General features: G+C 40.8%; 1 protein-coding gene across 1 annotated transcript in view; it reads left to right on the top strand.

Moving 5' to 3' along the window:
• USH2A (usherin) overlaps positions 1 to 15,222 on the top strand; it is an 800,956-nt gene that overhangs the window by 747,086 nt on the left and 38,648 nt on the right. The window contains exons 67-69 of the mRNA XM_057531465.1: positions 2,930 to 3,106; positions 4,495 to 4,578; positions 6,315 to 6,559. Coding sequence (XP_057387448.1) covers positions 2,930 to 3,106; positions 4,495 to 4,578; positions 6,315 to 6,559 — 506 coding nt within the window. The remainder of the gene's footprint in view (positions 1 to 2,929; positions 3,107 to 4,494; positions 4,579 to 6,314; positions 6,560 to 15,222) is intronic.

A 15,222-nucleotide genomic window follows, 5' to 3' on the forward strand; every position in this document is an offset into this window, starting at 1 on the left:
GCCCAGTAGGCTAATGTAAGTGTTCTGAGCACATTTAAGGTAGGCTAGGCTAAGCTATGATGTTTGGTAGCTTAGGTGTATTAAATGCATTTTCAACTTAGGATATTTTCAATTTATGATGGGTTTATCGGGCGTAACCCCATCCTAAGTCAAGGGAGATCTGTGTATTTATAAGCCAATTTTGCTAATTATTCCAGGTTTTGTGTGTGTATCACCAGAAGGCCAGGCCAAAACAGCTATGTGAGGTTTGCAGGTTATCACCAATTCTCTTTTTCAACATGAAACTCAGTTTTTGCCAGACATTTTCCCCTTATGCTGGAAGAACAGAATGAACAGACTTAAGATGTCCTGGCTTTCTATTCTTCTTGACATTGAAGAAGTGGCTGAAGGTTGCAGTAGCGCTGAAGGAGAAAGGGTTCTCTTAATCTGTTTACTGGATCCACAGAAATGGAAAAACACAATAGTTGACTGGCTATTGTATGAGGTTTAAATACCATTTATGTTCCTTTTAACTCATTATACAAAGTAGCAGAAAATGTGGATCGAAGAATACAAACCAGAAGATGCTTTGAAAATAGTATTTGCAATTGTATATAAACGTGATCAGAAAAGGGTCTAGAGAAGCATTAGCAACATATTCTGCCCCCTCTGCCTGAATTACACCTGCAGTGGAAGAGCAGAAGTGAGGTGTAAATGTTTAACAACTGGCCTCCATGAAAGAAAAATGTCCTGATTTGAAGTGCTCACCAATTTCCATGGTGTAAGTACTCCTACTTGGCTGATTTCAAGTTGCCAACGTGACAGCACTGAACACAGAGTTGGGAAAAGATCGTGTACCATTATATAATATTTCCACCATCCAGATACAATAGATTTAAACAGCATGAGAGCACAGATAATAAAAGGTAGTGAAATAATTAAGAAGTTACAGAGTTTTAATATTTATTACCTTTGTTTTAATATAATTTATTTAGGTTTATATGATTTAATTTTTAATAGTGGCTGGGTTTAATAACCAACTCACAGAATTCCTGAATATTTAACAATGAGGATGAACCACTAACCACTGAAGGGCACCCATAAAGTGAATTAGTAAATCATGCTCCTTTAAATAAATGTGTACTGATTATAAAAAAACAAGGGCTTTGGCGTTAAGCAGGCCTGGGTTCAGATCCTTTGTCCCCTACCAGCTACTGACATTAAGCAGATTATTTGATCTCTCTAAACCTTAGTCTCCTCACATGAAAAATTAGGAACTAATTCTTACAAGATTGTTTTGAGGATTAAATGAAATAAAGTACATTAAATACTTTATTGTACTTGCATTGTACTACTTTATTGGCATAGTAGCTGTTATCATTTTCTCAGTCTTCAAATCCGTTATTCCTGATTATTTTGATAGTTTGATCACTCTCTTTCCTCAGGAAGATCTCCAAATCCTGCAAGGCAAATAAAGCCCTACCTTTCTATTTTTCTACTATTTACAAGCCTTCTCCTTGTCTGTACTGTTATGATGTAGGGGAGAAGTGGAAATCTACCGAAATTAAGTGACAGAGGGAAGCCACAGACAAATACAATAGTATGTTCCATTGTGATATTAGGCACAATTTGTGTTAAAAAAAAAAAAGTATTTAAAGAGGGCTTGATAGCTCTTGTTTCAGTATTTGCAGAAAATTTTTCCTATGACTTTATGAAAATATCTTATTTTAAAAGATGAGAATCAAATTTGTCTTCATGGTTGAATCTTATGATCACAAAAGCATAATTATTCCTTATTTTGTTATATTTCCTCACATCAGCAACAGATGGATTTAATTTTTAAAGGAAAAAAGGGTATCCAATTTATTTCTACCACTCACTTCTTTTTTCTTTTCTTAAAAGCCAATTTCATATATAGCTGGATCTTAATGCTCTTACAAATGTATTGATTATTTTGGAGAAAATGAGATCTCATGAAATAAATCTCTTCTGACTTGACAAGATGATATGGTATCCCTTCATTTGTTCCTACAAAAATGATTCATTTAAAAGATGAGCCTCAGTTAAGGATTATTCTTCCTTTATTTTAGTAAGGAGTTGAAAAATGAAAAGGGCTCATTCCTGTTAAATGCACACAAAGTTGCTTCTCTATCTGATATAATACTTAGGAGACCTGAGCTTGATTATATACTAAGGTACTGTGTTATTGATTGATTAGTCAGGGCACTGAATTATTATACTCGAATTGCTATTTGCAAGGCTTTTTAACTATCTTAGAAAACAAACGAACGGTTCAAGAAAAAGCTTTAGAAATAAATGGGTGCCAAAAGAACATAATTCACCATCTAAGCAGTTTAGTTAGGAGAAAATAAAATATTAACTTCATCTAGTCCTTGGGGCTTTGTAGCAATAAATATTGATTTGATATGAAAAATAGCTATCCACTGTAGTTAATAGTGTTAAGGATACTTTACCTGTTAAAAGAAGGAAAATGCAACAAAATATGAGCTCCGGGGCTATGCTGATGAGCAGAACCATTGTATGTTAATAGTTGTATTTCATAAAACACCGCTCTCCATTGATTTTTTTTTTTTTGGAAAGCAGGTGCAACATTGCTGAGAAAGCATTTCACATGTGTTCCCATGGTTTTCTTTTCACCGCCAAAGCCAGGTTTTTCCTTTAAGCAGTAAGGGAAATAGGAAGGGTTCCAGCATGGACAAAAAAAATGTGTGCTCATATTTTAAAATAAAAAGCACACACACACCACACTATTTTTAGAACTTACAACCTTCTCCCACATATTTTTAGAACTTAGAACCTTCTCCCACTTATTTTTAGAACATAGAAACTTCTTCCACCTGTTTTTAGAATTTGCAACCTTCTCTCAACTATTTTTAGAACTAGAACCTTCGTCCAACTATTTTTAGAACTTACATCCTTCTCCCAACAGTGCCCCAGTACCGTGCCCCTTTCTCGGTGGACAGCAATCTATCCGTGGTATGTGTGGACTGGAGTGGCTCCTTCCTGCTGAACGGGCGGCTGAAGGAGTTCGTCTTGACTGATGGAGGGCAGCGCGTGTACAGTGGCCTCGACACCACACTCTACATCCCAAAGACCGCGGACAGAAGTGAGTTTCCCGCTCCCATTTCTCAGGGCACAAGAAGCTGGGTTTCCCAGCTTTCCGAGATGCTCAATCTGACGATCTGAAAGGCGACCTCAGATGGTCGTCATTAACATGTCCTGGGTTAAGTGGTCACTTCTCGTGGGAAAGCGACTGCTCGGCGTCAGTCAGGTTTTCCTGATGACCCTTCTGATGTGGTCCTCTGAGCACTGCCTCTGCTGACGTGCGGGTCCCCAGGAACAAGACCAGAGGGCAGGTTATGTGCACTAGAGAAATAAAACCCACAGGCAAAGAGTATCCCGAAATAATACACTTTTAGGGACTTCGGAGACTTTCTCGATGCATCCACAGCCTCCAAAGAGAGCGTAATCAGGCCATGACCATCCCCAAATCTTAGACCCTGAGTAAGGGCTTTCCTTAACCAACATCGGTATCTGTTCTTGAAATAACAACGCTCTTCCCTCTAAAACTGAATACTTTCTCCCTATTTAATTACATGTCCTTCTTCTGTTTGTCTTGTTTTTAAATTGAAATGAGAAAAAGCTTTTCAAGGTACTAAGTATTTTCTAATGATCAACATGGCCACAGGACCAATAGATGTGAGGCCGTTTTGGGCAATCTGGTTTTATACAATGAATTCATTAGTGGTTGATTTTTTTAGTTTCCTTGAAAATATGTACTATTTATTTTGGCTAAAAGGGGCAGGTAAACAATGAGCTCCAGCATTGCATTTACAGCATTTGAAACTTATCAGTAACATTTTTACAACAATTCAGCTACACATTTTCATGGTCACAGTTCTTGGTCACCTGGGCAGTTTGTTGTGATGGGGAGATGGCCTGAAAGTTGGGAAACACGGGTTCTACCCCTGGCCAGGCCTCTAATCATCTGTGTGACCTTACAAGACTCACTTCCCTCAGGCTTCTGGCTACTGTAAGAGGTATTTAGAACATTTGATTTCCCAGATCCCTGTTGAGACTTCCCGCTTAGTAGGAAACTCTGGGTTGCCTAGTGAAAGGAACACCTGTAAGTTTTAAAGGAACAGGTTCAGATTATATGCAGAACAAGATACACTCTGTGAATTAGCCTTTATTCTTCAGATAATTCTTTTCCTTTGCTATATAATCTCTAAACTTCTTTAGTTCTGTTACATATATATGTTATTATATAGGTAACATATGTAATAACATATATGTTATATATGTTATTACACTAATGATAGCTGTTTTTCTTGATAGTTTTTAAGTTAGAAATAAGTTTGCATAGTATGTAAAACCTCATAACTTGATGTGGAATCCTGTTTTCAGACTTCTTCATGCTATAATACGTTGCTTTTCTGAAACTGTGCCCATATTTGTAGATGTTGAATAACTGACTCGTTTACCTTTGTCTAGCTTTCTTTTTCCAGGTCATCTGCACTACAGATGAAGGAAGTGTTAAGACACCTTTGATTCAATATGATACCAGCACTGGATTTGGTAAACATTTAACTCAAATCATATTTAGTGTAGTATCTACTCATTTTCCTAAAGAAACATGCATGTTTGTTTATACCTATTTGTGTTTGTTTATACATACATGTTTGTTTATACATATGTATCTACACATCTTAGCATACACCATATGGAAGAAATTGTGTTAAGTGTTGTAAGAATTTTTTTAAGTCCTCCTGAAACTTACATTAAGCAAGGAGTTAGGGTAAACTCTTAAAATGCCAAATCATTGAATTGTAGATGCAGAGAGATATGACTGAAGTTCTCTCCTAACCACCAATTCTGTCAATAAAGAGCTATATGAATTTGTGCACCAAAAAAAGTGAATTTATAGAGGAAGTCAGAGGAAGGAGAAAATACTCTAATGCCAATTTGTGTTGATAATAATGATAATATTCCAGATTCAGAGTTAGGGTTAGCAAAGTGTAGCCCCCCTCTCATGGAGTTCAAATTTTAATTTTAGTCACCTTCTCTCCCTCCCTTAAACATCCTCACCCCATTGCTAAATGCTTTCCCTTTAATCAACTTCCCCTGACAATGTGGGTGTGAAGGCCAAGCAGGCCCATCCGGTCCTTGAGGGGCTGAAAAGGGGGAAGGCTGTCAACAGAGTAGGCATTTACAACTGTCTGTCCTGCTTCCTCTTGGCCATGAGCATTGGCTTTAGAAGAGCAGCTCCCTGGCCCTCTGCTGCATGCCAGCCTGCATGGCAGCTGCGTGGATCCAGAGGCTTCTGAGCTGGTGCTAGCAAAGGCCTGGGATGGAGAGGCTCGCTGAGACTTTCTCCCACTCAGATTGCCAGGCCGACGGCGATTCCACAGCTTAACGCTGTTCTGCAGTGATCCCATAAGCCTTTCCCAGTCTGCCCCGCTCATTCCAGCTTTCCCACATCCACAGACTTGACAATCCTGCTACGCCCCATCCTTCGATCCTTCATCCCTGGAAAGCCCTTACTTAGCACAGGGACTGGCACAGGGTAAATGCTCATTAAATGTGAGCTGTCTATCACCCTCATGTGCAGAGAATCACATCAACTGAACTCTCAACACCTGAATAGAAATCAAAGGTAAGTGGTCCCTTTGCTAAAGGATTTCCATCCCTAGGAAGCTCTCCCAGGGCATTTGAGTGATGACTTGCAGAGCTTTTGTTACTTAACAGGCCAGAGTACAAGAAGTACTATAAAGACCACATGTTAGTGAGCACAAGCTGTTGACATCCCAATGGAAAATGGTATCTGACGTCTCAAAATCCAGTTTGCAAGAAACTTCGCAGGAACAGGGCAGTTGCATGAAGTGAGGGGACCCTGGATCCACACAGCATTGACTGTGTATGTAATGGGGTTTCTGTAGCAATATTAGTCTGGGATCCAACCCTCACATGAGCCCAGAAAGGACTTTGCTCCCCAGGCACACAGCTGTGAAGTAAGCTTTTCCCAAGGTTACTTTGGTAACCCTCTTAAAAATCCCCTCATCCTCCCTCCAACTGTATTTCCCAGGAGGGTGCCAAGGCAGCTGCAATTTCCAACCTGAGAGGTGTCAGCAAGGTCTCCCAAGGGCTGTAAGCTTCTCCTTACACCCACCGACCCACTGCACCATTTCCCCAGCCTGAACACAAGTGCAACAAAGCACTATACATGCCTTTCTAATTTATTAAACAACAGAGCAAGAAATCACAAAATTGCCTTCTGAAATAACGTTTCCCTTTTCTGTCCCTGGGTTTTGCAGGCCTGGTGCTGACAACTCCTGGAGAAAAGAAAGGATCAGGGAGCAAAAGCACGGAGTTCTACAGCGAGTTATGGTTCATAGTGTTAATGGCAATGCTGGGCTTGATCTTGTTGGCCATTTTTCTGTCCCTGATACTACAGAGAAAAATCCACAAAGAACCATATATAAGAGAGAGGCCTCCTTTAGTGCCTCTTCCAAAGCGGATGTCTCCATTGAATGTATACCCACCGGGGGAAACCCATATGGTATGTCTCTAAAGGCGGCCTCATTTCTCTATTACTGGACTAAAATATTTGTTTGTATTTAGAAGGAAATATTTTCAGAGCCATAGTAGCAAGGGACTAGATGACACTTACGTTTGGCTAAATGTGGGGACCAAGGGAGACTAACCCTAGAAGAGCATTCTCAACTTTGGCTGCACATTAGAATCACCTGGTGTTACAGACTGAATATTTGTGTCCCCCCAAAATTCATGTGTTGAAACCCTAATCCCAAGTGTGATGGTATATGGGGGGAGGGCCTTTGGGAGGTAGTTAGGTCATGAGGGTGGAGCCCTCATGAATGGGATTAGTGCCCTTATAAAGAGACCCCAGAGAGCTCCCTTGTCCTTTCCACCATGTGAGGACAAGGAAGTGGGCCCGCACCAGACACCCAATCTGCCGGCACCTTGATCTTGGACTTCCCAGCCTCCAGAATTTAAGAAATAAATTTCTGTTGCCTCTAGGTCACCCAGCCCATGGTATTCTGTTATAGCAGCCCTAATGGGCTCAGACATCTGGGAAAGTTTTTAAAATACCGATACCTGGGCCTTATCCCAGAAATTCTGATTTCATTGGCCTTGGATGGGGCCTGGGGATTGGTATTCTTTTTTTAACTCCGAAAGTGATTCTAATGTGCACCAGGGGTGAGTATTTCTGCTTTGTAGTTGTAAGTCAGGGGATGGTGGAGGAGAGTGGTATATTGAAATCACCTGGAGAATTTATAGGTTATCTTACTGTGTAACTTGGGGAATTAGAAATAAAAGGGGAGACAGGGAAGGACCTAAGTGCCAGCAGTGCTGGGTCTGTTCTTGACCCTGACACCCTGCGCCAGTGCAGATGGATGACTCCTTGTGGCTCCAGACCACCTACTGCCAAGATAGAGGTCAGGCAAAGATCTGGGGGGTGAAGGTCACACGGAGGGTGACACAAGGCATTGCTGCACCAAGCACTTATTGAAGAGGTAAAAGGTGACTGAATCCCATGGTGCAGTCTGGCGTGGGGCTGTGTCTACCTGGGCAAGGAAAGGCTGTAATTTATAAATCCCCCAGGTACCAGTCTGCTCCCCAAACTGTGTGCCAAAATGCATCTGCCCGAGGGGACCCCTCTTCCCCAGTTTGCACAAAGGTTCTATATGAGCTAGTGGCCACCCTCTGCAGCTGAAATTCTGATCACCAATTCCAATGTGTGGGGAGGCTTTCCACAGCAACAGGCAATTCTGTGACACCAGCTGGGTGTCCTACAGTTCAACTAAATTCTGACACCGTCTACCCAGAAATAGCATCAGATTCCACAGGGGAAGGGCTCAGTCCTACAAGACTCTTGTCCCCTCTGTGTCCCCTTCCCCGCCAACCTCAGAGACCAATCACAAGTCCAGATTGTCACCTGTGCTTCTGACCTACTGGCTACAGATTGGAGGTTCCAATGACCACATCCTTGGGTTTCTTAATTTGTTAACTAATTTAATGAACAGTAACAAATTTTAAATTTGTTAACATTTTCAAGATCACAAAGCATAAATTGAGTCCAGCTCAATTGCAGGTTCAAGTGCAGGTTCTACTTGTACAGTCAGCCCTATATATCTACAGATTCCACACCCACAGACACAGAGGGCTGACCATGAGAATTGAACATCCTCGGATTTTGGTACCCATGGGAGGGAGTCCTGGAGCCAAATCCCCTTGGATATCGAGGGGCAATTGTAATTACTGGCTTGCAGATCTTTTCATTCTCTGCAATACTAAACAAATAATGCAGTATCACCTCAACACTTAGCAATTAGTTTCTACTCACTGAGTGGTTTAAATTGCCGAACTCTTATATTATGAAAATGCATCTCCAGATAGTATTAATGTGTGGGTATGATTATACTGTCCTTGGAGAAACATAAAGAATTTGGGTTTGGGGTTTTTTTTTTATTTTATTGAAGTATAGTTGATTTACAATGTTGTGTTAATGTCTGCTATAGAGCAAAGTGATTCAGTTATACATGTATATATTCTTTTTCATATTTCTTCGATTGTGGTTTATCAAAAGATATTGAATATAGTTCTCCTGCTGTACAGTAGGCACTTGTTGTTTATCCATCCTATATACAATAGTTTGAATCTGCTAATCCCAAACTTCCAATCCTTACCTCCCCCATTGCCCTGCCCCTTGGCAACCACAAGTCTGTTCTCTGTGTCCTTGAGTCTGTTTCTGTTTCTGTTTCATAGATAAGTTCATTTGTGTCATATTTTAGATTCCATCATAAGTGATACCATATGATATTTGTCTTTCTCTTCTGACTTACTTTGCTTAGTAGGTTAATCTCTAGGTCCATCCTTGTTGCTGCAAATGGCATTATTTCATTCTTGTTTATGGCTGAGTAATATTCTCTTATATAAATATAGCACTCTTCTTTATCCATGCATCTGTCAATGGACATGTAGGTTGTTTCCATGTTTTGGGTATTGGAAATAGTGCTTTTATGAACATTGGGCTGCATGTATCTTTTCGAATTAGAGTTTTGTCCTGATATATGCCCAGGAGTGGGATTGCTGGATCATATGGCAACTCTATTTTTAGTTTTTGAGGACCATCCATACTGTTTTTTACAGTGGCTGCACTGATTTACATTCCCACCAACAGTGTAGGAGGGTTCCCTTTTCTATACTCGCCCTCCAGAACTTGTTATTTTTAGACTTTTTAATGATGACTAGTCTGTCCAGTGTGAGGTGGTACCTCACTGTAGTTTTGATTTGCATTTCTCAAATAATTAGCGATGTTGAGCATCTTTTCATGTGCCTGTTGGACATGTGTATGTCTTCTTTGGAGAAATGTCTACTGCAGTCTTCAGCCCACTTTTCAGTTAGGTTGTCTGTTTTTTTTATTATTAAGTTGTATGACCTGTTTGTATATTTTGTAAATTAAGCCCTTATCATTTGCATCCTTTGCAAATATTTTCTCCCAGTCCATAGGTTGTCTTTTCATTTTATTTATGGTTTCCTTTGCCTATGCAAAAGCTTATAAGTTTGATTAGGTCCCAATTAGTGACTTTTGCTTTTATTTTTTTTAACATCTTTATTGGAGTATAATTGCTTTACAATGTTGTGTTAGTTTCTGCTGTATAACAAAGTGAATCAGCTATATGTATACATATATCCCCATATCCCCTCCCTCTCGAGGCTCCCTCCCACCCACCCTATCACACCCCTCTAAGTGGTCACAAAGCACTGAGCTGATCTCCCCATGTTATGGAGCTGCTTCCCACTAGCTATCTATTTTACATTTGGTAGTGTATATATGTCAATGCTACTCTTTCACTTCGTCCCAGCTTACCCTTCCCCCTCCCCATGTCCTCAAGTCCATTCTCTATGTCTGTGTCTTTATTTTATTTTATTTTTTTTTAGAAATTCATGTTCATTTTATTTATTTATTTATTTATTTATTTATTTATTTATTTATGACCGTGTTGAGTCTTCATTTCCGTGCGAGGGCTTTCTCCAGTTGCGGCAAGCGGGGACCACTCTTCATCGCGGTGCGTGGGCCTCTCACTATCGCGGCCTCTCCCGTTGCGGAGCACAGGCTCCAGACGTGCAGGCTCAGTAATTGTGGCTCACGGGCCCAGTTGCTCCGTGGCATGTGGGATCTTCCCAGACCAGGGCTCGAACCCGCGTCCCCTGCATTGGCAGGCAGACTCCCAACCACTGCGCCACCAGGGAAGCCCTGTGTCTTTATTTCTGTCCTGTCCCTAGGTTCATCAGAACCATATTTTTTTCTAGATTCCATATATATATATATATATATATGTTAGCATACAGTATTTGTTTTTCTGACTTACTTCACTCTGTATGACAGACTCTAGGTCCATTCACCTCACTACAAATAACTCAATTTCTTTTCTTTTTATGGCTGAGTAATATTCCATTGAATATACGTACCACATCTTCTTTATCCATTCATCTGTTGATGGACACTTAGGTTGCTTCCGTGTCCTAGCTATTGTAAATAGTGCTGAAATGAACATTGTGGTACATGACTCCTTTTGAATTATGGTTTTCTCAGGGTATATGCCCAGTAGTGGGATTGCTGGGTTGTCTGGTAGTTCTATTTTTAGTTTTTTAAGGAACCTCCATACTGTTCTCCATAGTGGCTGTATCTATTTACATTCCCACCAACAGTGCAAGAGGGTTCCCTTTTCTCCACACCCTCTCTGGTGTTTATTGTTTGTAGATTTTTCAATGCTGGCCATTCTGACTGGTGTGAGGTGATACCTCATTGTAGTTTTGATTTCCATTTCCCTAATGATTAGTGATGTTGAGCATCCTTTCATGTGTTTGTTGGCAATCTGTATATCTTCTTTGGAGAAATGTCTATTTAGGTCTTCTGCCCATTTTGGATTGGGTTATTTGTTTTTTTGATATTGAGCTGCATGAGCTGCTTCTATATTTTGGAGATTAATCCTTTGTCAGTTGACTCATTTGCAAATATTTTCTCCCATTCTGAGGGTTGTCTTTTCATCTTGTTTATGGTTTCCTTTGCTGTGCAAAAACTTTTAAGTTTCATTAGGTCCCATTTGTTTATTTTTGTATTTATTACCATTGCAACAAAAAGAATAAAATACCTAGGAATAAACCTACCTAAGGAGACAAAAGACCTGTATGCAGAAAAATCTATAAGACATTGATGAAAGAAATTAAAGATGATACAAACAGATGGAGAGATACACCATGTTCTTGGATTGGAAGAATCAACACTGTGAAAATGATGATACTACCCAAAGCAATCTACAGATTCAATGCAATCCCTATCAAACTATCAATGGCATTTTTCACAGGACTAGAACAAAAAATTTCACAATTTGTATGGAAACACAAAAGACCCCGAATAGCCAAAGCAATCTTGAGAAAGAAAAATGGAGCTGGAGGAATCAGGCTCCCTGACTTCTGACTATACTACAAAGCTACAGTAATCAAGACAGTATGGTACTGGCACAAAAACATAAATATACATCAATGGAACAGGATAGAAACCCAGAGATAAACCCACGTATATATGGTCACCTTATCTTTGATAAAGGAGGCAAGAATATACAGTGGAGAAAAGACAGCCTCTTCAGTAAGTGGTGCTGGGAAAACTGGACAGCTACATGTAAAAGAATGAAATTAGAACACTTCCTAACACAATACACGAAAATAAACTCAAAATGGATTAAAGACCTAAATGTAAGGCCAGACACTATAAAACTCTTAGAGGAAAGCATAGGAAGAACACTCTTTGACATAAATCACAGCAAGATCTGTTTTGCTTTAATTTTATTGCCCTGGGAGACTGACCTAAGAAAACGTTAGTACAATTTATGTCAGAGTATGTTTGGCTTATGTTCTCTTCTAGGAGTTTTATGGTGTCATGTCTTATATTTAAGTCTTTAAGCCATTTTGAGTTTATTTTTGTGTATGGTGTGAGGGTGTGTTCTAACTTCATTGATTTTTATGCAGTTGTCCAACTTTCCCAACAGGACTTACTGAAGAGACTCTTTTTCCCATTGTATATTCTTGCCTCCTTTGTCAAAGATTAATTGACCATAGTTGTGTGGGTTTATTTCTGGCCTCTCTATTCAGTTCCATTGATACCTATGTCTTTTTGTGCCAATACCATGCTATTTGATTACTGTAGCTTTTTAGTATTGTTCCAACAACCTACTCCTTGGGTTCAATTAATTTGCTAGAACAAGTCACAGAGCCCAGAGAAACATTTTACTTGCTGGATCACCAGTTTCTTCTAAAAGGATATAAATCAGGAACAGCTGTTCGAAGAGATGCACAGAACTACAGATGGAGGAAGGACGCAGAGCTTCCATGCCCTCTCTGATCTCTCCACTTTCCCGAATCTCCACGTGTTCGCCAACCTGGAAGCTCTCTGAATGCCATTTGGGGGGGGGTTTCTGGAGGCTTCATTACATAGGCATGATTGATTAAATTATTGGCCACTGGTCATTGATTCAACCCCATTCCTTCTCCTCTCCCTGGAGATCAGGGGGTTGGACTGAAATTTCCAACCCTCTAATCAGGGGGTTGGTTTCCCAGGCAACCAGTCGTCAACCTTAGGTGCAACCAAAAGTCACTTCATTAACATAACAAAAGACACCTGTGTCACGCTAATCATTTAGGAAATCCTAAGGATTTTTTTTTTTTAACATCTTTATTGGAGTATAATTGCTTTACAGTGGTGTGTTAGTTTCTGCTTTATAACAAAGTGAATCAGTTATACATATACATATGTTCCCATATCTCTTCCCTCTTGCATCTCCCTCCCTCCTACCCTCCCTATCCCACCCCTCTAGGTGGTCACAAAGCACCGAGCTGATCTCCCTGTGCTATGCGGTTGCTTCCCACTAGCTATCTATTTTACGTTTGGTAGTATATATATGTCCATGCCACTCTCTCACTTTGTCACATCTTACCCTTCCCCCTCCCCATATCCTCAAGTCCATTCTCTAGTAGGTCTGTGTCTTTATTCCCATCTTGCCACTAGGTTCTTCATGACCTTTTTTTTTTTTTTCCTTAGATTCCATATATATGTGTTATCATATGGTATTTGTTTTTCTCTTTCTGACTTACTTCACTCTGTATGACAGACTCTAACTCCATCCACCTCACTACAAATAACTCCATTTCATTTCTTTTTATGGCGGAGTAATATTCCATTGTATATATGTGCCACATCTTCTTTATCCATTCATCTGTCGATGGACACTTAGGTTGCTTCCATGTCCTGGCTATTGTAAATAGAGCTGCAATGAACATTTTGGTACATGACTCTTTTTGAATTATGGTTTTCTCAGGGTATATGCCCAGTACTGGGATTGCTGGGTCGTGTGGTAGTTCTATTTTTAGTTTTTTAAGGAACCTCCATACTGTTCTCCATAGTGGCTGTATCAATTTACATTCCCACCAACAGTGCAAGAGGGTTCCCTTTTCTCCACACCCTCTCCAGCATTTATTGTTTCTAGATTTTTTGATGATGGCCATTCTGACCAGTGTGAGATGATATCTCATTGTAGTTTTGATTTGCATTTCTCTAATGATTAATGATGTTAAGCATTCTTTCATGTGTTTGTTGGCAATCTGTATATCTTCTTTGGAGAACTGTCTATTTAGGTCTTCTGCCCATTTTTGGATTGGGTTGTTTGTTTTTTGTTATTGAGCTGCATGAGCTGCTTGTAAATTTTGGAGATTAGTCCTTTGTCAGTTGCTTCATTTGCAAATATTTTCTCCCATTCTGAGGGTTGTCTTTTGGTCTTGTTTATGGTTTCCTTTGCTGTGCAAAAGATTTTAAGTTTCATTAGGTCCCATTTGTTTATTTGTGTTTTTATTTCCATTTCTCTAGGAGCTGGGTCAAAAAGGATCTTGCTGTGATTTATGTCATAGAGTGTTCTGCCTATGTTTTCTTCTAAGAGTTTTATCATGTCTGGCCTTACATTTAGGTCTTTAATCCATTTTGAGTTTATTTTTGTGTATGGTGTCAGGGAGTGTTCTAATTTCATACTTTTACATGTACCTGTCCAGTTTTCCCAGCACCACTTATTGAAGAGGCTGTCTTTTCTCCACTGTATATGCTTGCCTCCTTTGTGCCAGAAACGGGATGAAGACCTAATATATATCTTTCTCATTATAAATCAGTTATCACAGCAGCACCCAAATAAAGCACAGAAACCTGGTCAAACTGCTTAAGTTTCAGTACTTCAGAAAACAGAGATGAGGGAAAGGTAGCATTGTCCACCTTCCATATCTCTTCAGTCTTCAAGGACACAGCAGTGACAGAGGTCAATGCCCTGATGAAGCTGTATTGTGGCCAAGTAGCAGACTAGGTGGGGGCACGAGAGGGCAGCCGTTCCTCATAGACCCGTGGGCTGTGGTGGACGCAGAGGCAGCCGGGGAAAAGTGACATGGTGGTGGGGAAGCAAGGAAGATGCCAGCCACATCCCCCAGCCTGGGCTCCCTCGCCGTCCACATCTCCCCCTCCACCCTCCTGGCTCCGTCCTCCAAGGCTCCTTCCTCTCTGAGCACAACAGGCTCCTCCTGCGGGGCAGCTGCTGAATGCAGGGCTGTTGAGTGGGCAGTTCAGGCGCTGGGGCCATGTGCTTCTGTTCAGGGGAGGGCCCTGAGGAGGCTCTCACTGAGGGGCTGACACTGCAGAACTTTCCCTTGTTGGAGAGGAACGTTCTCTCTCCGACGAGGCCATGCTCTTAGACAGAGGATGCACCACTGCTGGAGGGAAGTGCATGGAAGAGCCAGGCAGGCCGGAGAGGTCTGTTAGGTGATCTGGGAAATGAGTTAAATCAACCCTGCGGTGCATCGAGTGTGTGGAGAAGGTGAATGGGATCACCTGGGTTTATCGACTCTGTAACATGACGTCCAGTTACAGGAAACTTACCCACAGACCAGTAGCATCCAGGACTGGGTTCAGTGATCAGTTCTGTCCCTCCACCCATCCCTACAGGCCAGCCCCTCTGCCTCCTAGACCTTCGTGAGGAGGAATCCAGTTTTGCCTGTTTGATTAGGTTAGTGATCAAGAAACAAGCAGGTCATCCCTGTGGGCAAGTTACACTCGACGGTTCCCTTGCTTGGAATTATCCTGAGTCTTTTTAAGCTCTGTTTTGTCAAAGT

Source organism: Balaenoptera acutorostrata, chromosome 1 (genome assembly GCF_949987535.1).
Source record: "Balaenoptera acutorostrata chromosome 1, mBalAcu1.1, whole genome shotgun sequence".
Taxonomy (NCBI): Eukaryota; Metazoa; Chordata; class Mammalia; order Artiodactyla; family Balaenopteridae; genus Balaenoptera; species Balaenoptera acutorostrata.